At 43.3% G+C, this 21,038-nt stretch overlaps 2 protein-coding genes across 3 annotated transcripts in view; both read left to right on the top strand.

Annotated features, from left to right (window-relative positions):
* asap2b (ArfGAP with SH3 domain, ankyrin repeat and PH domain 2b) overlaps positions 1 to 9,893 on the top strand; it is a 28,335-nt gene extending 18,442 nt beyond the window's left edge. For both annotated transcript variants that reach the window (XM_085132195.1, XM_085132196.1), the window contains 9 exons: positions 1,125 to 1,192; positions 1,286 to 1,393; positions 1,481 to 1,715; positions 1,812 to 1,907; positions 3,887 to 4,157; positions 4,231 to 4,292; positions 8,704 to 8,768; positions 8,865 to 8,984; positions 9,150 to 9,893. In XM_085132195.1, the coding sequence (XP_084988321.1) occupies positions 1,125 to 1,192; positions 1,286 to 1,393; positions 1,481 to 1,715; positions 1,812 to 1,907; positions 3,887 to 4,157; positions 4,231 to 4,292; positions 8,704 to 8,768; positions 8,865 to 8,984; positions 9,150 to 9,224 (1,100 nt within the window). In that variant the 3' untranslated portion in view covers positions 9,225 to 9,893. The remainder of the gene's footprint in view (positions 1 to 1,124; positions 1,193 to 1,285; positions 1,394 to 1,480; positions 1,716 to 1,811; positions 1,908 to 3,886; positions 4,158 to 4,230; positions 4,293 to 8,703; positions 8,769 to 8,864; positions 8,985 to 9,149) is intronic.
* A 1,782-nt stretch (positions 9,894 to 11,675) lies between these two features.
* On the top strand, positions 11,676 to 20,806 carry cpsf3 (cleavage and polyadenylation specific factor 3). The gene is made up of 18 exons (XM_085132200.1): positions 11,676 to 11,880; positions 14,134 to 14,197; positions 14,295 to 14,392; positions 14,490 to 14,618; positions 14,924 to 15,101; positions 15,568 to 15,657; positions 16,159 to 16,309; positions 16,393 to 16,568; positions 16,647 to 16,805; positions 17,112 to 17,258; positions 17,557 to 17,709; positions 17,792 to 17,900; positions 18,017 to 18,115; positions 18,412 to 18,506; positions 18,855 to 18,942; positions 19,029 to 19,095; positions 19,250 to 19,346; positions 20,598 to 20,806. Exons 1-18 carry the CDS (start codon positions 11,810 to 11,812, stop codon positions 20,685 to 20,687), a joined length of 2,061 nt encoding a protein of 686 aa, XP_084988326.1. The 5' UTR covers positions 11,676 to 11,809; the 3' UTR covers positions 20,688 to 20,806.
* Positions 20,807 to 21,038: the final 232 nt, after the last annotated feature.

Below are 21,038 nucleotides of genomic sequence, written 5' to 3'. Positions count from 1 at the left end.
CTGGTGTCGTGAGAAACACGTCAGCTCGTTCTTTATGTTACAGAAGCACAGAGACACAAGACCAGGCGGAAAGAGACGATCGTTCGGTGAAAATGAGCATCTGCGAATGCAACATGTGGAACACGGAGAGTGGAATATCTAAACAAACCGGTTAACGTAGCCCCCACCCCTCCAAAACAAACAAATACACACAAAATAAACAGTTAAGCTGGAACACCGGGGCTGTGAGCTCGGTGCACTCTGTCAGCTGACTGTTAGCAGAGCTAGTGAAATCTCTGAAAACATCTGAGCACTTTTGCAAACATGTTCTATGTTGACAACCTGACAAGACATTCGCGGCTAAAACACTATTATTAAAACTACACCGCCACCATTGCTGCATGTGTTTTGAAATGCATTCTGGGATACCAAGTCGACACAAGCAATCGATTATCTAGGATTGACCTGTCTTGACTTACTTTGCACGGCAACCAATCAAATGTTAGAGAAGCTGCATGGCAGCGTTAACTCCGCCCACTTAGTTTGATGGGTGAGGCTGACAGATAAAATTATTTCATGGTGAGACCTGAAGGAGTCAACTGTGCCAAAATGAATTAATTAAATACACCATTAAATAATTATTTAAATGTGGCAATAATTAATTAGAATGTGAAATAAATAAATAATTAATTAAATGTGTCAATAATTAATTAATTACATGTGTCGTAAATGATTATGTAATTAATTATTTCCGATTTTAATTAATTATTGCCACATTTAATTAATTATTTAATGGTGTATTTAATTAATTCATTATGGCAGTCCTGGCGTTCCATACTAATGATGATGGTCAAGTTCAAATAACCAGCCAACCTGGCTCTAGTTTATTGTTGTGAGGTTTGAAGGAAAAAAAGCAAGTTTCACAGCTGGTGTGACCCTCATCTGGGGCCGTTATTGTTTCTACCATCACATAAAATTTAAATGATGTCTTGAGAACAAACAGAGCTGAGTACTTTGTCTTTTTAGGGGGAAAAAAACCTGCAGTAACACAAAGAAATGTGCAGATCTGATCATTTTTTCCCTTTTGGAAACAATGTGCTGACATAATTCACCAAAAGTCTGAATGACTGAATTTGTGTCCACAGCTAACGATGCAGGAGAAACACCGCTGGACATTGCCAAACGTATGCGACACAAAGAGTGCGAAGAACTGGTGAGAATCCAAACACTTCCAGGCTGTTCAAAGTAAAGCAGTTCCTGTGCTGTCGAGTGTCTGTACCAATAAAGTTTGATTGATGTGTTCCAGCTGACTCAGGCTCAGACCGGAAAGTTTAACGTCCATGTTCACGTCGAGTATGAGTGGCGTCTGCAAAACGAAGACCTGGATGAGAGCGATGACGAGATGGAGGACAAGGTAGGCTGCTTTTCTGACGTCCTGCATTAAACTTTGTGTTGGCTTTAAGTGACCTTGTACTTCCTGTGTTTTCTGTGGGTCCTGCAGCCCATCCCACAGCGGCGGGAGGAGCGCCCGGTCAGCTGCTTTGTGCCTGGAAGTGGACCCGTGCAGCCTAACCTGGCGGCGCTGGCGTGGGACGTTGCCTCCCTGGCATTGGACAAGCAGCGGCCTGCGATCCCCAGCACCATTATTAGCAACGAGACTTACGGCACCATGCTGAATGTGAAGCTGCCACCCCCCGGCCCAACGCCCCCGCTTCCTCCCCGTGGACCCAGCAGAGGTCAGAGGGCGCCTGGGCTGAGATCAGCTCTGACGTTCAGACCCTGTGAAGCTGTGAGGAAATAAAACTGATCTGATTCTGTCTTGTCACGATCAGGTACCAATAAAGGCCCCTCCGTGGAATCAGTAGGCAGACAGCGGTCGTCCTCCGACCCCCCCAACCCTCAAACGCCTGAGAGGAACTCCAAGTACGGTGGGTGGACTTCCTGTCAGAGCCACAGTGGAGGGTCTCGTTTGTGATGTTTTTCTTTGCGTCCGTCAGCTTTATTTGGCTTTTGTTGCTTTATTTTCACGAAAAGAGCAGACTGTTCTGTCCTCTTTCTGAGGTATGGACCAGCTGTATGAGGCTTTCAATTCAAGTTCAGTTCAATTTAATCCAGTTCAGTTCAATTCAATTAATTTAAATCCAGTTCAATTCAATTTTAATTATACAGCGCCAAATTAAAACAACAGTCGCCTCAAGGCGCTTTATATTGTAGGGTAGACCCTAGATACATACGGAGAATACCCAACAATCATATGACCCCTTATGAGCAAGCACTTCGAGACAGTGGAAAGGAAAAAAAACTTTCTTTTAACAGGAAGTAAGCTCTGGCAGAACCAGGCTCAGGGACAGGCGGCCATCTGCTACGACCGGTTAGGGTGAGAAAAGGAAGACAAGATAAAAGACATGCTGTGAAAGAGAGCCAGAGATTGATAACAATTATGATTCATATGATTCATTCATGATTTATTCAGGATGCAGAGAGGTCTATTAACACATAGTGAGGGAAGAAGAAGAAACACTGCATCAGGGGAATCCCCCAGCAGCCTACACCTATTGCAGCATAACTAATGCTGGGCATACACTGTGCGATTTTTGGCCCATTTTGAGGCGATTTTTTTCAGTCGTGCAACCATTTTGGTGATCGGCCCGAGTTTCACCTTCATCGTGTGTCATGCGTCGTGTAGTATTGTGACAAAGTGGCTAGGACTGAATTCATTTACCATTTGTCACATGCATATATTGTTATTTTGTGTTCTGTTATCTTATAGAACACAAAATAAGCACATGTAACCTTGGCTCTACATACTATCCCGGGTCTGTTTGTGGTAGCATTGGTTATATTCATTTCATCTGTGCAAATGATCTTAAAGCTAAGAACAATCTTTCATTTGTTTATATAGTTTGGTTATACTTACCATTGTGTGTTCCTTTGAGCAGGTCCTATGTGTAAAACGGGTCGCCCCAGTACTTCGTGATTTTATAGGTTATGATGTCATTGATCATGTCAATTGGGTGTAACCAAATGTTTCTTTTGTGTAAAATTGTTTATTTCATTTAAAATAACCTCATGAGTCAGATTAAGTGAAGAGATTGACTTTTCAAACTGTTTAATTGGGTGAATGAGTTTGTTAGGTGGAAAAATTATTTTTTTCCTGTTTCTGATGGTGGTTGTGTGTGTGTCTGTGTCAGTGAAAGACAGAGAGGGAGAGCGAGAGACAGATTTTGTTTTATAACCTTCATGTTAGGGATGCACAGTGTGAGCACTGTGGTCCCATCAGAGCATCGGGCCGCATAGTGTGAGACCCTGCATGGTGACCTACGAACTTCTAACCCCTGCAAGTCAATTGTACAGTTTGAGCAGAAGCTGATTAACGCGACTAAAGAAATCGCACAGTGTATGCCCAGCTTAAGGGAGGATTCAGGGCCACCTGATCCAGCCCTAACTATATGCTTTAGCAAAAAGGAACAATTGAAGCCTAATCTTAAAAGTAGAGATAGTGTCTGTCTCCTGAATCCAAACTGGAAGCTGGTTCTACAGAAGAGGGGCCTGAAAATGGAAGAATCTGCATCCCATCTACTTTCAAATACTCTAGGAACAAGAAGTAAGCCTGCACTGCAAGAGCAAAGTGCTCTAATGGGGTGATATGGTACTACAAGGTCATTAAGATAAGATGGGATCTGATTATTTAAGACCTTGTATATGAGCTGGATTTTGAATTCTGTTCTGGATTTAACAGGGAGTCAGTGAAGTGAAGCCAATATAGGAGAAATATGCTCTCTCGTTCTGTTCCCCGTCAGTACTCTTGCTGCAGCATTTTGGATTGCTTTCAGGCTCTGACTGTGGAGGTGTGCCTGGAGCCACTGCTCAGGGCTTTCTTGACTCTTGTTCTGCCCTCTTCTCCCAGTGCTCTCAGTGGTTCCTCCTCCTCCTCCTCCTCCTCCTCCTCCTGGGCCCAGCAGGAGAACCGGCATGTTGGAGACCAAAGCCGCCACAGTCAAGACTGCCCCCCTCCCTCCTCTGCCTCCCCTGCCGACAGGACTACCTACAGCACCTCCAGTCCCGCCACCGCCCTGCATCCCACCTCCATCACCACCCCAGCATAAAGTTCCTCTCCTCCCACCCAGCCACCAACACAGAGGACCTCCAGGATCCAAAGCCCCTGTCTCTCCTCCCGCGTACGTACTGGTCTGATTGAGTTTGTCTGCTGGGAGGATTTACACCAGTTTAATGTTGTTCTTATGATTACAGAGCAGCGAGGGTTCCTCCTCCTCCTCAGAGACCTGCAGGCACGATTCCGTTGGAAAAACAAGGTACTCACACATGCACACACACACTCAGATATCCACAATCAGTAACATGAAAATATTTGAATTTCACTCAAGCTGCAGCACTGCCTTCTTGGATGTTAGTACAGTAACTCACAGCAGGATATTATTGGTCGTAAGATGTCATTAAAAATGCTCTAAAAGCCTCCAGCAGCACAAACATGGTGCAGACATCCAGTTCAGGTGAAGCTAGCAGACAGCTAGCAGCTACAGGCACCTGTGTCAAACTTTAAGCCTGAATATGATGTAAGCAGGTGTGTTATAAAAACAAAACTGCTGTTAAAAGGCTGAAACTTTTGTGCTTTGACAAAGGACCATTAATAGAGCTCTATGGAACACCACGACCTGCAAGAACACACTCACATGATCTCTGATGTCACTCATTCAAGGAAAGCTGTGATTATGGTGTAAAATACATCAGTGAAATACCCCCATCATGGTTTAATGAGGTCAGGTGCTTATTAAACCTCAACACTGGAGGTTTCTCTGTGTGAAACTTAAGGGTATCTTTGCAGTTTCGCACTATGTCAGATATTCTGGTGCTTTATTGCAGTGGTTCTAGGGCTGGGCGATATGGCCTAAAATTCATATCGCGATATAATTTGAAGCATGTGCGGTAACGATATATATCACGATATATTCTTTTCTTCTGTATAACGTATTTTCCACACTAAAAATCCTTTAATTTTCTCAAAAATCGAGAGTGTGCCTTATGCATGAATTCTGGTTGTGCTTACTTACCTCCAACCGATTTCTGCGTGCAGAAATCTGTTAAAAAATGTTTTAGTACAACTTTGGTAAGCCGCACTGCTTGTTTGGATTGTCAGAGCATTACGGCTGCCATAGTGAAAAGCTTCGCGGAGTAATCTGGGTCCAAAACTCCGTCTGCTTCAGGTCCCAAAGTCAAACGAACACTAAGAGTTAAAAACTGTCTAAATTCTTTCATCTTTAATTAAATCATCAGCGTTGCTGCTTTATTGGGTGTAACAATTAAGTTTTTGAATTTATTAAATTTAACGGAGTTAGAAGTTAACAGGTCAAGTCAAGTTTATTTATAAAGCACATTTAAAAACAACCAAGGCTGACCAAAGTGCTGTACAATAAAATACAAATATAAAATACAATAAAACACAAGTACATAAAACACCTCACTGATAAAAACAATAAGTTAAAACAGTAAGTTAAACCTTGCTAAAAGCCAATGAGAAGAGGTGAGTTTTAAGAGCAGTTTTAAAAGTTCCTAGGCTTGTGGAGAATCTGATGTGAGGAGGTAAACTGTTCCACAGTCTGGGTGCAGCCACAGCAAAAGCCCTCTCTCCCCTAGTCTTTAATCTGTACCTGGGAACATCTAAAAGCATCAGGTCTGCTGACCTCAAAGATCTCCTGGGGCGGTAAATGCTAAGAAGCTCTGCCAGGTAAGGAGGTGCAGTACCGTTAAGAACCTTAAAAACCAGCAGTAAAATTTTAAAATCAATCCTAAAAGCAACAGGAAGTTAGCTCGCTAGTTTACACCTAAACATGTTCTGACAGAGATTTTTGAAACTAATTTAAATGTACAGCTCTGCTACCACTACCAAGACAGGAAACTAAACAGCAGTGGCGTTTGCAGGGTTACTGAAGTTGGACTACCTGGTATATAATGATGTGCTACGTGATTGCTAGCGACACAGCTATGTTAGCATAACATTAGCACAATGAAGCTGGAGGATGAACGCTAACTTTTTTCCCACTCGATAAAAGTTAACGTGAGGGATTCTGGTGGTCAGGGACAAATGCAATCACATAGCAGGATGCTATACACGGGGCAAACTTCAGTCAGGAGATCAACTGAGATTATTCATCCACAATACGAGGTTAGTTATTAATATATTGCAACAACATGGGAATAGAACAGCTGTTCTTTCAATTAATTCAGCATTAATGAATTAATGGTAGGGAAGTGGAGGAAGCGCAGTTCTTGGCTTTCCCCATATTTCAAAAGTGCTTCATCTCTTTGCTATGACTGTCGCCCGCCATAATTTGCAGATGATATTGGTTTTAGCCGCTGCGATGCTTTCGACCAAAACAGGCGCAGCTTGATGACATCATCAACATGCGATATCGCGATAGAGCGATATAGTCAAAATCTCTATCGTTGGCCAAATTTATATCGTTTCTATCGTATATCGTTTATATCGCCCACCCCTAAGTGGTTCCCACCCCTTGGGTCTGTGAGTGGTTTGGTACCAGGCCATGAGAGCTGAGGCTCGAGTGTGAAATTCATGGTTTTCAGGGTTTTTAGCGTTTTTTTAGCGTTAACTCTGTTTCCCTGGGTCTTTTCCCATGTGATAAGATAAGATAACATAACCTTTATTAGTCCCACACATGGGGAATTTGTTTTGTTACAGCAGAAAGTGGATAGTGCAAAGTTACATAGAAAAACACTGGAATAGGATAAGAATAAGATACTGTACACAATAGAATAAAATAAAATACAAATGCAATATACATCTGACAGCAGTGGGGAGGAAAGACCTGCGAAATCTCTCTGTCCTACACTGTGGGTGCCGCAACCTGCCACTGAAGGAGCTGCTCAGTGCTGTCAGAGTGTCCTGCATGGGGTGAGAGATGTTGTCCAGCAGGGATGACATATTAGTCACCAGGTTGAAGAGGTGCTCCATCACCCCACACAGTTGGTCTGCGCAGGACCTGTAAACCCTTGAGCTAATGCCATCTGGACCAGCTGCCTTCCTGGCTTTAATCCTCCTTAGTTCCCTCATAACATGGGTGATTGAGGGAGACACCCATGTTATGTTTCAACAAAACATAACATGGGTGTTACAAGCGTTGTTTTGTTGAAGCTGGTTCTCCATCTTCTGCCTGTAGCTGAACTTCCCTTTCCTTATCAGTCCTCTCAGCTCTCTCTGCAAGGCCCTCCTCTTCTGCTCAAGGACGGCTTTCATTTCTGGGGTAATCCAAGGTTTGTTGTTGGAGAAACAGCGCACAGTCCTGCTGGGTGCAACGTTATCCACACAGAAGTTGATATAGTCCGTAATGCATGTCACAAGGCTGTCAATGTCCTCTCTGTGGTCGTCACAGATCACCTCCCACACAGTAGACTCAAAACAGTCCTTAAGAGCCTCCTCGCTCTCCTCTGACCATCTCTGCACTGTTCGGGCGGCTGTTGGCTTCCTGCGCACTAAGGGCTCATACACAGGTTGTGATCAGATCTGCGCTGGGGGACATGCGCTGTTATCATGATAACATGCGAGATTTCCCGGGGGAGCTAGTACGGACGCATGCTAACGGCTAGAGGAATTTCAATACACAGCAGTATATTCACAGTTTAAACCAGATACTTACATACACTTTATGGAAAACACAAGAACATTTTTTTTACTGTACAACATCAATTTAGAGTAAACTTGTTTTGTTTTGGATAAATAAATATTGAAAGATCTTTTGAATTAGTTAAATGTCAGAATAAAGAGAGACAGAGCTGTCTATTTTTTATCACTTTCATCAAATTTAGGAGTACATATACATATATAAGTTTATTGTTAATTAATAAGAAAACTCCAGACGATTCCATTCTGAGCTGAAGAAGCTTCTGATAGGTTAGCAGAGTCCATGTGAGTAAATTGGTGACACACCTGTGGATGCATATAAGGCAAAACACAGAGCCTGTTTCTTTGAAATGGGAAAATCAAGAGATGTCAACCAAAACACCAGGAAAAGAATTGTGGAGCTCCATAAGTGTGGCTCAATTTTGAATACAATTTGGTGCCATTTGCAATTAAGAAATACAGATAGTTTCTCTCTTTACTCTTAAAGTTAACAAATATGTTTTTTTTATATTTATCAATCTAAAAAAATAAACATTTAGTCTGATTTGATGTTACAATTAAAAAAGTGTTTGTGTTTTTATCTGAAGAGCATGTAAATATCTGGTTTCCACTGTATATTTGATGATGTTGGTGTTTAGCGTGATTGTCAGCACAAAGAGGGAGAGAGAGGAACAGAGAGGGAGAGAGCAGGTGAGACAAACATGTTAGTCAAATGGTTGTTTACCAAAAGTATCACCGTATCATAGGTACTCATGTCTTGATACAGCCCTGACTTTGTTCTGTCTTGCTGCTTAATTAAAAAAACTAGTTTAAGGTGTCCTGCATATGTGATATATATTTTTCCCTATATGAAGTCATTCTTTTTTTAACAAAACTCAAAACACAGCCTATTAATCTTTCAGTCATTTCTACCCCCCCCCCCCCCCCCCAATCCCACATGCATACTACCCTTTAGGGCTAAACCCCGGGTGTATCAAATGTCTGCCTCTGCCTCTGGTTCAAACAAAGGTGAAGTTACAGAAGAGAAACTTTTTTCTGAAGTCTGTGGGGGGTTTATCTCTCTTTGGCAGGTCGTCCGATCGTATCCCCCCATAGTCCGTCTCCTCCACCCCGCAAACCCAGAACTACATTTTCTGTAAGTCCTCAAACACACCACCTCATTTATTTCTGCACACAGACGTCATCATAAGTCCAGCATGTAACACAGCTTTACTGCTGTGTGTGTGTGTAGAAGCAGAAGCCTCAGAGGGTGAGGGCCATCTACAACTGTGCAGCGGACAGTCCAGACGAGCTGACGTTCAGCGAGGGAGAACTGATCGTGGTGGACGGCGAGGAGGACAGCGAGTGGTGGGTAAGTGAGAAACGCCTCCAGCACAGGAAACACATCATCAGCACAACTTCATTCACTTCACAACATTTATTACAGCATGTGTGTGTGTGTTTAGATGAAAACCCACCTGAAGAATAATCCTGACCCGTTGTCCAGTTTGTGATTTAACCAACGTCTGCGTTTCAGATCGGTCACATCGAAAGCGATCCGACCAGGCGGGGAGTGTTTCCTCGCACCTTTGTTCACTTCCTGTCGGAGTGATTCGTGCCTCCAACTGTGGTCAGACTGAGGGCACATCTGGATCCTCCTGTGGACCTGAGAGGAGAGTCCGACACCCAAAGAGATCTGATTGGGGTCTCGATCTTCACTCATGCTCTTCTTCAAAATATGTCGGCCTGAGTTTGAAATGTTCTAAAAGCTATGCAGCGGACACAAAAAGAGCAGAGCAGACCAAAAGTATGTGAACAGTGTTCTTCAGTGATACGTTTACACACGGCAGAGCTACGTTAGTACAGCACCTCCACAGACAGAGAGCAGGAACTACAACTGAACACAGTTACAGTAAAATCCTTCACTGCCTTAAAAAAACACGACAAAACGACAGCTTTGGTTTTTTTTCTGCTTCCTGTTACAAAACCAGCTTCATTTATAGAAATAATCTGTTTACTATGAAAGGACTTCATCTTCACTCTGTCAGGATGACCTCACCGGCACAGCGTCCACATACTTTTGGCGGATGTGATGTACATTTCTGTGGTTCTGCTGCTGGGATCCAGCTGTTTTACATCAGGAACATCCAGCTTGTTTGTAAAAGCTTCAGGATGAAATGATTTTTATTATTTTAAGATCAAACATGTAATCTGAGCAGAAAATCTGAGTGTCCTTTAAATTTGAATGTATTTTCGACTTATTAAAATCATCATAAGTGTACCTGTGAGAGTCTGTCCTGTTTTTCTTTCCCAGCACTCACTTTTTCACTCTCATTTATTTCCCACAAGTTTTATCAGTGGCACAGATTTGTTTAGACACTTCACTGCTTCAGTTTTTATTTGGATGATTTATTTTACATGTTTCTGTGATTCAGTGAAGAGCAGTCTGAAGCATTTCATAAGTTGGAAGACAAATAATTGGCAAAAAAATCAAATGTAAAGAAATGGTCAAACTCTGTGTGCCATGATGAAACTCAAGGCTGCGATCACTTAAAATATTTCAGTTACTCTCATATGAGTGTTACCTAAAACAATGACATATGTTCAGTTTTATGTGAGCGGAGCCTTTTCATTTTCTACATACTTGGAAAATCATCAGTTTGGACTTTCAGACCAGCTGGAATTACAGATAATCAGGCAGACATACCTGTGTACTAACAGGACATCGCTAATTACACTGACCATCTTAACTACACCACACTGTGGTCAGAGCAGGACTTACAGCCATACGGAACAGAACAACTACTGATGATCTGTGAAGGATCTAGAGCTGAAGCTCATCAGAAACATAGTCTGTAGTCAAAGAAAGCACTCCTGTTCTGAGATGACCTGTAAAGCTCTTTGTCAGCGCTGACACGTGAAATAGACTAATAAATGGGAGATAATGAATCGATACACAAGAGAAAACTGACAAGGACGCACAGGATGAACAAACTGTGAAAACAAAACGGCATAAAAAAAAACAACCAAAAAGGCATTTCCAGGGGAACAAATAGGTTTTGAAATCAATAAAAACAGAAAACATGTCAAAATAAAAAGCTGGTGTAAAACAAACCAAGCTGAGGAAAGAACAACGTGGTTCTATAAACAGAAAGTGGTTCACACAAAAATACTTCAAAAGTTCAGTCTAAACGTTTCCTTTAGTGCATAAAAGAGTTTCTCACTTCGAGACTTGAAAGCAGCTTCAGAGCTTAGGACTTTACTAAGAGCCGAGTTTAACACAAACAGCTTTTCGCTCTGAGCTGTTCGGTGTCCGTGTTCTCCTACATCACTCTTTCCAAACTTCTCATCTCCTCAAACTCTGTTAAAGTTACTGCATCACTCTATTTATACAAACTCTAATTATCCTGGATCTTTTCAAATTAATAGCCCTATAGATTCTCGCTGGTCAAAATAGCTTTCTTGACAGAGCTTTTATTATTAACCATTTTTAAGAACTTGTATGAAACTCAAACTGTTTCCACCTTTTATTAGAAAACGATCAATAATATTCATGCCATATCTGTGGTCCTGATGTTCATCCTGATTATTCTAGAAGAAAATCAGTGAGGGGGGGGGGAGCATCAGCGAGCAGAGCAGGATGCATTTTGTCAATGTTTTTATGTAAGCCATTTGTTTTTATTTATTTATTATTGCTTTTTAATACCTTGAGTACAAAATATTTAAATACTCAAATATAATACACAAAAAACATAGTCATGTATATGATTTTAAATTTAATTAAATCCAATTTATAGAATGAATTTGTTTAAAGAGTTTTAAAATCTCTTAAATTAAAAGTGCATAGACTTAAAGAGCAAAGATACAATAACGAAAATATTTTTTGTTTGTAATTATTAGTAGTATATATTTAGTTAATAATTAATTTGAGCATTTATTTATGAATACTATTTATTTATTTGATACATATTAATCTGATAAAAAAAAATGTTAGATTGCTTTAAAGCACACTTCTCCTCCGGGATTCATCGCGGAACAAAAAGTTAGGACTAATGTTACTACACGGAAAGATTTCACCGGGGACCGGAAGTTACATATTAGTAAACCTTGTGGAGCCGCTGTTGATAGCAGGTGGCTAACTAACGGAGTGATGACGGAGTTTGTTTGTTTGTTTTTCGGCGTGTGGAAGTAAACAACATGGCGGCTAAACGTAAACCCGACGCGACGGTTCCGGCGGAGGAGAGCGACCAGCTGCTGATCCGCCCGCTGTGAGTTTACGGCAACTTCAGCTTCTTTCTGTGTGCGGGCTCCCCCTCCTCACAGAACTACATTCAGAAAATCACTCATTCAGGGTTCATAAATAAACAGTGTTGGGACTAACGCGTTATTAAGTAACGCGTTACAGTAACTACGTTATTTTTGTGGTAACGAGCACGGTAACTAGTTATTATGCCAAAATCAGGAACGCGTTAGTCGTTACTGGGATTTAGATAGGGTCGTTACTCGTTACTTCGTGTGGTGGCTATCGCGGAGCTTCGACAGATTCAGTAACATTAGCAAGTGGTGGAGGCCAGCAGGTGGATGAGAGAAAGGGGACGCAGAAGGAAAAGAGACCCGAGGCGGCCGCCGGTCCGAGTGTGAACTGAACTTCAGGTAAGAAGTTGTGACCTGCAGTCTATCTGGGTCAGATATAAACCAAGTTTAGGTGGAGTTTATTTTCATTATTCTGACTTTTTCCGTACTGCGTACTAGCTAGCATGACGGAGTTTCTATACAGCTGGGTGGGTGCTATGAAGTTAATCATGTTGAACTTTATTTTGTTCATAAGTTATTAGAGTTGCCAACCGTCCCGTCTGGTATTAAGAGAAAATATTAAGCGTTTTGAGGTGAAAAGGAACAGTTTGTCCCGTAATTCAGCTACAATGAAAAAGACACAAAGCTGGAGTTATTCTGTGTCTTTGCTGCACAGCTGCCTCTTCTTCTTTCATTCTCCCCCTCCCTCTCCTGTTTCTACTTCAATCATGAAAACTGATCAGTGATCAGCTGATCGGCTTTTCTCTCTTGTTTGTTTATCGGTCACTTTGCGCCAGAGAGAGGAAACCAGCCGATGTCGCGTTAAACAACAGCAGCACGTTTAAGCTTGATCAGGTGTTGTTATAATTTATTTAATATTAATTTCTACTATCAGCTGATGTTTGCTGGAGCCACAGCTGCAAAAAAGCTGCTGGTCATGATATCGGTTTGGTTATCTGGTGAGAGGGAAACATGAAGATGAAACCAGGAGATGTCCTTACTGAATCATCAGAGCTGAACAGGTGATGGAGAAACAGGTTTACCTTTTAGGTGACATGAATGAGTTGAAGGGAAGTTATGAACTGTTTCTGAGAGACAAATAACACCAGGATCCTTCTTTTATGTAGCTGACAGCTGGTAACTGTGCAGGGGCGGATCTAGCAAAGTTTTTGCCAGGGGGGCCAGGTAGGGCATTAACAGGGATAGGTGGGCACAAGGAAATACTTTTCTTTCTTATTCTCATTTAAAATATCTAGCTTTTAAAAAATAATTATCTGAATCTTACAACAAACGATTGATAGATTGATGCATATATACCATCAAGACAGTGTACATCACTGTCACAACAGCGTTTGTTTTCATTCAAAGGCTTTATGAGTTTTCCTATAATGGCGGGCCAGTCTCTAGTCAAAATGCCAGGGCCAATTTTCTGTCCCAGTCCAGCCCTGTATGCAGCTCATCTGCAGTCTGGTGTTACCTACATCTTCCTATTCAGAAGGCAGAATTTCCGAGTTCTGAGTACAATCAAAGCACCACGACTGCAGTTTTTGTGTTGGATGTAAAAGGCGCACATGACACTGTGACGTAGGCTAGAATCATGGCAGCAGTCAATGACGGTCCAGGCGTGGGATTTCTCTCGTGGAAATATGCACATTATCTTTTCCTTTCTATTGGTAGGTGGCACAGTGCACTTGTGGCAAGTAAGCAAGCTAGAAGACTGGCAAAGTTATGGAAGCAACACATTAACAAGAGAATTCTGAGTAAAACCAAAGTTACTTTCCCTAGTAACTAGTTACTTTGAAAGTAACGAGTAACTTGAAGTAACTGAGTTACTTTTGATAGAAGTAACTAGTAATGTAACTTAGTTACTATTTTAAAGTAACTTACCCAACACTGTAAATAAACTATAAAACGCGTTAAACACACAACTTAAAGAGGTCCGCGGAAGTTTCCAGTGAAGCGCTTTGATTCAGGACTCATTTAACAACACTTATAATCTGAAAAGATCTCCCTGCCAGCTTCGACACAGCTGATAATTAAATATAAGGTCGTCTGTCAGTGCATATTTAATCTTATGAGTGTAGTCATGTGACTCCAATTCTTTCAGGGTTTTGCTCTTTTACAAATAAAAATTGACTGATTTTTGAATGGAGTTTGGTTTAAAGTGAGTTTGAGCTGGATGTTGGGGTGAGGTGTGGTTTGTGGTTTCAGTGTGTGTCTTTGTGCAGGGGGGCCGGTCAGGAGGTGGGACGGTCCTGCATCATCCTGGAGTTCAAAGGAAGAAAGATCATGGTGAGATAGTGAATATGAACCTTCCAGCTGTGAACGTGAAGCCTCAGTGTGTGTAAAGGTCTGTGTCTCTTTGTGTGTGTGTGTGTGTGTGTGTCAGCTGGACTGTGGGATCCATCCTGGTCTGGAGGGGATGGACGCTCTGCCCTACATTGACCTGATTGACCCAGCTGAGATCGACCTGCTGCTCATCAGCCAGTGAGTTCACAGCCTCCGAGTGGTCACATGACTGCCTGCAGCATGATGATGCTGATGTACTGCAGATGTTTGTGCTGACTCTTCCTCCCTGCATCAGCTTCCACCTGGACCACTGCGGCGCTCTGCCCTGGTTCCTGCAGAAGACCAGCTTTAAAGGTCGGACGTTCATGACGCACGCCACCAAAGCCATCTACCGGTGGTTGCTGTCCGACTACGTCAAAGTCAGGTGAGACTCGCCGGTAGACACGTTGACTCTGAGAATGTTTTTAACGGTTTAATAAGAGTGTGGGCGAATGCTGGTGAGCCTCACTTTTGGGTTACCTGCACACGAGCAAAGGTCAGTGTCAGGTCAGTGATAAGCAGCTTTAAATTAAAATAACAAGACATCCAAAGGAGGGTTATTTTAAACTGGAGTAATGCAAAGCTGATGTAGGAGTTGTGAAGCAGAGGTAAGTGCTGTTTGCCGTCAAAGACGCTGCTGATGAGTTGTTTAGAATCTTTGACGCTTGATTGTCTGAATCGTGTCTGCAGTAACATCTCAGCTGACGACATGCTGTACACGGAGACCGACCTGGAGGACAGCATGGAAAAGATCGAGACCATCAACTTCCACGAGGTGAAGGAGGTGGCTGGCATTAAGTTCTGGTGTTACCACGCCGGCCATGTCCTCGGAGCCGCCATGTTCATGATCGAGATCGCCGGCGTCAAGGTGAGTTCTTCAGACATTGATCCAGCCTCCTCTGAGTGTTTGCGCCTCTGTGGGCGTGTTGCTACATGTACACACTCAGAGTTTTTATGGACATTTAGTTGCAGTTTAAAAACTACAGTTCAGATTCTTTGACCTTTTTTTAATCACTGCAGCTTGTTAAGAAATAAAGATGCTGCAAGAACTGAAAATAAAGGTGAAATAAGTTCCTGTGACTTCATGTGAATACGATGAGGGCGAGGCTGTCTTAGACACATGATCAGTGGGGTGATGCTTTGTCGCTTCGCAGTCGGGTTTTTCTGCGTTAAACAGCAGAGAAAATGTGCTGGTGTGTTCCAAAACTATTGTCTCTCCAGAGGGACCACCTCAGACAGGCACTTTGTTTTTGTGAATGAGTGAGTTTACGGAGGACAGCATGGCCACAGCTGCTAATCGCGCATTGTGTGTGTGTGTGTGTGTGTGCGTGTAGCTGTTGTACACAGGTGATTTCTCCCGTCAGGAGGACAGACACCTGATGGCAGCAGAGATCCCAAGCGTGAAGCCGGACATCCTCATCACAGTGAGTGATTCTGAAATCAGAAATCAACTGTTCAAAGTTTATGGCAGCTTTGCATGATCCGTCGTTCATAATAATCCTCCTTTATCTGATTCTGGGTTGGTTTGTCCTCTTTTAGCTACGCCCAGTTTAAGCCTAATTTCTCCTGATTGGCTGCCTCACATAATCCACATATCTCAGTGACATCATCCAGATCCAAGAGTAGAAAAAAACCTGATATTTTACAGCAGCCTGAACTTCACAGGGATCAATTTACCATTCTGAGGTCATCGTTAGAAACATCGACCACAGAAACGTGACAGGAAACAGAGTAAAACCATGAATGAGGTGTAACCGCCTCAAATGTCTGTAAGATCTGACATCTCCACATGATCTCGGTGAAAAGGTGAAACCTGGAGCACCAAACACCTGCTGTTACTACGTCATGTGACCGCTAATCTTGATGCAACTGTGATGAATCAGCGAGCCAAGCATGCTCAGTAATGTTTCCTGCTCTGCGTTCAGGAGTCGACCTATGGCACTCACATCCACGAGAAGCGTGAGGAGAGGGAGGCTCGTTTCTGCAATACCGTCCATGACATTGTGAACAGGGAGGGCCGCTGCCTGATCCCTGTCTTCGCCCTGGGACGGGCTCAGGAGCTGCTCCTCATCCTCGGTGAGGTCTTCTCTCGGTCTCCTCTGCCCATGAGCCCGGCTCCGACCCTACTGACCTCTGATCTGCTCGTGTTTTTGACCCAGACGAGTACTGGCAGAACCACCCGGAGCTCCACGACATCCCTATCTACTACGCCTCTTCTCTGGCCAGGAAGTGTATGGCTGTGTATCAGACCTACATCAACGCCATGAACGACAAGATCCGCAAGGCTATCAACATCAACAACCCCTTCGTCTTCAAGCACATCAGCAACCTCAAGGTCAGTGAATGCGGTCCGTGGGTTGTCAGTTGGCTCATATCATTATACATGCAGTATTTTTACATGTGTGTGTTTCAGAGCATGGACCACTTCGATGACATCGGTCCCAGTGTGGTAATGGCATCTCCTGGTATGATGCAGAGCGGCCTGTCCAGAGAGCTGTTTGAGAGCTGGTGCACCGACCGCAGGAATGGTGTCATCATCGCCGGATACTGCGTGGAGGGGACGCTCGCCAAGGTGAGGTCAGCTCAGACTATTTTAACTGTGTAGTCAGGAAACTGCCCTGAAGGACAAACCTGAGTGAGTTTCTGAGTGGAAAATGTTTCCTGGGAGTCTGATTTCCTTTTGGGGGAGTGGCGGAAAGCCCAGACCTGCAGATCTGCTCTGATTTAAACCGTCTGTGTCAGGGTTTAGGCATTAATAATAAGGCAACAGTGCCCCCATCAGGCCAGAGTGCAAATGACATCATCATTTAAAGCCTTCAAAGAGCCGAGTTTCTCTCCTGATCCCTTCGAGGTCTAACGGTTTGTCTGCGTTTCTCAGCACATCATGACAGAGCCCGACGAGATCACCACCATGTCGGGTCAGAAGCTTCCTCTGAAGATGTCGGTGGACTACATCTCCTTCTCAGCTCACACAGACTACCAACAGACCAGCGAGTTCATCAGAGCTCTCAAACCTCCTCATGTGGTAATCAGATTTATTCACTCACTCTCTGCTTCTCAGTAAACAGATGACAGCGTTTCAAAAGTGCTAAAATTGTAGCAGCTGTATAATTGTTAATCTCGACTCAGTCCAATCGCTCAGCAGAGCAGAGATTATTTAATGACAGTAAGACGGCTGTGCGCTGTGGACCTTCGCATGCAGCTTCAATCCTGGACCTGGAGTTTTTCTTTGTTCCTCTACTGACTGAAACTGTGCACAGCACTCTGTCTGATGTCGGGAACAGGTGAGTTTAGTTTAACGTGTGCTGATCCTGGGTCTGCAGATTCTCGTCCACGGCGAGCAGAACGAGATGGCGCGTCTGAAGGCGGCGTTGATCCGCGAGTACGAGGACAACGACGAGGTCCACATCGAGGTGCACAACCCGAGGAACACCGAGGCCGTCACGCTCAACTTCAGAGGAGAGAAACTGGCCAAGGTCCTCCTGAAAACCATCCGCAGCTTTAAGCGTGTCTCGTTTCACCTTCTGCCACCTTAACTCCCAGCATCCTCTGCTGCAGGTGATGGGCTCCCTTGCCGACCAGAAGTGTATTCAGGGTCAGCGGGTCTCTGGGATTCTCGTCAAACGAAACTTCAACTATCACATCCTGGCGCCCTCCGACCTCTCCAGTCAGTAACTCAGTTTACCTGCACTAATTATTCCAGCCTGATGCTGGTCCCTGAATGCATCGCCTGTTGTGTTTGGGTTCCCCTGTTGTTTCCTGACATTTGTGCTCTCTGTACAGACTACACTGACCTGTCGATGGGCATGGTGACTCAGACGCAGGCCATCCCATACACCGGACCCATCTCACTGCTGGTCAGCCAGCTGAGAAATCTCGCAGGTAAGAAAGAAGCAAACCTCACCTGGACTCACCTGACTCGGGTCATCCAGAGTAAAACTTAAGCTGGCTCCTCCCATTACATGAAGTTGTGTGAGGCGATGAATTAGAAATATTTAACAGGATCTTTGATCGTGAATTTTTCTGCATGTCAGACTTGATGATACGTGGGCTTAAAAATGTTCATGTTACAGTTTCTGAAGGTGTTTCACCTCCATCAGGACGTTTACAGAGAATGATGGAGACAATGTCTTTACAATACAAAGCAGAGCGTTCATGAACTGCTCTTTGTGTTTCAGGCGATGTGGAGCAGGTGGAGGGAACCGAGAAAATCACAGTGAGAATCTTTAAGAGCATCACGATGGTTCATGAAGCCAGCATGGTGCTGCTAGAGGTCAGACACACACACATACACTACAGCCCATGTGAGCAGAGGTGCTGTGATTTCCTACAGCCTTTGTTGTTCATGAATGCAGCTTCAGTGCTCTGAAACAAAATGTTCAGATTTATTTCAAACAGGAACTCACTGATTGGAGGAAAATTAATTTTGCTTCATACTTAAGCAGCTGTTGAAGTTTTTTTTAATTTCAGATCTTTTGTTTCTTTGTTGTAAATTTGTTTTTTTGTTTTTTTTTTGAAGTGTTACATATCCAGAATTTTACCAATTAGTTCACTAATATCTGTTTCATTTCGCCATCATTGAAGTAAGTAAGTGTTTCTTCTTGATTTGTTTCCTCCTCAGTGGATCGCCAATCCGCTCAATGACATGTACGCTGACGCCGTTGCCACTGTCATCCTCGAGGTCCAGTCCAACCCCAACGCCCAGAAGTGTCAGTAAACACAGCACGGCAGTGTTGAAGTGCGATGTTTGGGGACAGTGCAGAATCTGTAACATCTGTGTGTTTGTGTGTTTCAGTTGTGGAGGGGAAGAAGGAAAGTTTCGACATGGACGTGTTTGTGGAGAGGCTTGCGCTCATGCTGCAGTGAGTCGCTGCCACACACAGACATGCGCACACACAAACACCACACACACCGACACACACAGACCCAAGAAAGGATTTCATTTCTAACTTAGCATTTTCAAAATTTTCAAAGTAAAAGTCCCCAAGTGGTAGACTAACTTGTGTTGTGTTGCAGTGACATGTTTGGGGATGACTGCGTAAATTTCAAAGATGGTAAAAACCTCACCGTGACCGTGGACGGCATCACGGCGTCAGTAGACCCAGAGACCAGAGTGAGTATGAGGAGTGGGCAGAGACAGACCTTCTGACAGAACACAAAACTCTGACCGTTACCACAGGGGGCTGTGCAGTTTAAGCTGCATTAAGGTCATGTGACATAAATCTGGTGTTAAGGATCATTTTGTTTAAAATCCTCAGACTTCCTGTTACAGGAACCCGATCTGTTCATGAAAAACCTGAAAGTATGGGTACTTCCTGTTCCCGCTGCAGGGCTTTATGTTAAGTTTAAACCTCAAAGCATGTAAATAAGAGACGGCGCCTCTGAGATGTCATTGGCTGAAGTTCTGTCAGGCTGCACTCACACAGAGAAATTACCTGACCTTCATGCGACTGACATCAGCTCTGATCAGTCATTATTACATCATGATGGCATAAAAGTTGTTGGGTTGAGTTGACAGTTGCATGCTCTCTGTTCATGATGACACAGATTAACTGATAAATCAGGGAACATCAAAAGTCTGTGTCCATCTGAAAACCGAAATTCACTTTAACTTCATACATTCAGAGATCTGAAACAGATTCTTCCACAGATAACAAACACAGATCCTCGCCAACCTTGCTTTCATATAGGAACACACCCAGTTAGCCACCACTGGAGTCCCCAGTTGTAAAGACTAGTTAGTTGCACTCAGACCGATTGCAACTCATTGACAAACTGGCTTTCTGCTAAATCTGATGCTGATCATTTGTAAACCTTAAGCAGTCTGTGTGATTGCAGTGACTCTGACCTCCCAGCAGGCAGCTGTGCAGTTTCCATGAGACTGAAAGTCAGCTGCTGAACAGGAAGAAAACTTCAGTGCAACTGAATTTTTTTATTTTCTCTGGAGTCCAAAATGTGTGAGGAATTGGGGGGATGTGTAGCACACACGTGATTTTCCTGTCTGTGTTCAGACAGCAGTACCGAGTGAATGCTTCACGATACCGTGATACACAAAATATCCCTGTAAAACCCGCCTTCTCTCATTTCAAAAGTCCCTTGAATTTTCTTTCTAACACACAGAGTAACATTTAAAGAGCGCCTGTAAGGTAAGTAAAGGGCTAAACTGAACTCAGACTTGCTCAAGCTTATTTTCTCATAGATTACTATACAGTCACAATCAGTGCTACTGAGCTTAACTTACAGTTGCTTCCTGGTTATGTATGAAATTAATAGTTTCACACATGTTATTTATGCAAGTATGTTGTTTGTTTCTGTAGCAAATGATGTAATACCCTTTATTTGACCTCTGTGTGTTACTCTGCAGTTGGTGTCATGCGCAGAGGACGAGACTCTAAGGGAGATGATAGAAGTTGCTGTCCATCGGCTCCATGACGCCCTAAGCCCCGCTTTCTGACAGGCCACAGTGATGTCACAGGGGATGTTTTTGTGTTTCCAGGAGATGCTTTTGTACCGATTTCCTATAAAAATGAATGCTTCTTTTTTTATGTGTAAAATAAACTTCAGTTGAGTTTCTCAGTCTGTTTCCTTTAGATCATCAAAGCCTCCGATGGCCGCTTTAAAAAGGTTTACACTTATTTCAGTCATGCTGGCTTATTCTGGACACAAAGCATCATCTCCAATGGTGTTCTGCAGATCTGTTAGCTGTAGCTTCACAGCCTCAGACACTGACTGTATGTAACGGACATTTGTAGACCACATTTGAACAAGAGGGTGGAGTGCTAGGTGATCAGCTATTACACAGGCA

Source organism: Neolamprologus multifasciatus, chromosome 15, assembly GCF_963576455.1.
Source record: "Neolamprologus multifasciatus chromosome 15, fNeoMul1.2, whole genome shotgun sequence".
NCBI classification, from domain to species: Eukaryota; Metazoa; Chordata; class Actinopteri; order Cichliformes; family Cichlidae; genus Neolamprologus; species Neolamprologus multifasciatus.
Note: the sequence above shows the minus strand (reverse complement) of the source record. Positions and strands in the feature narration are given on the sequence as shown.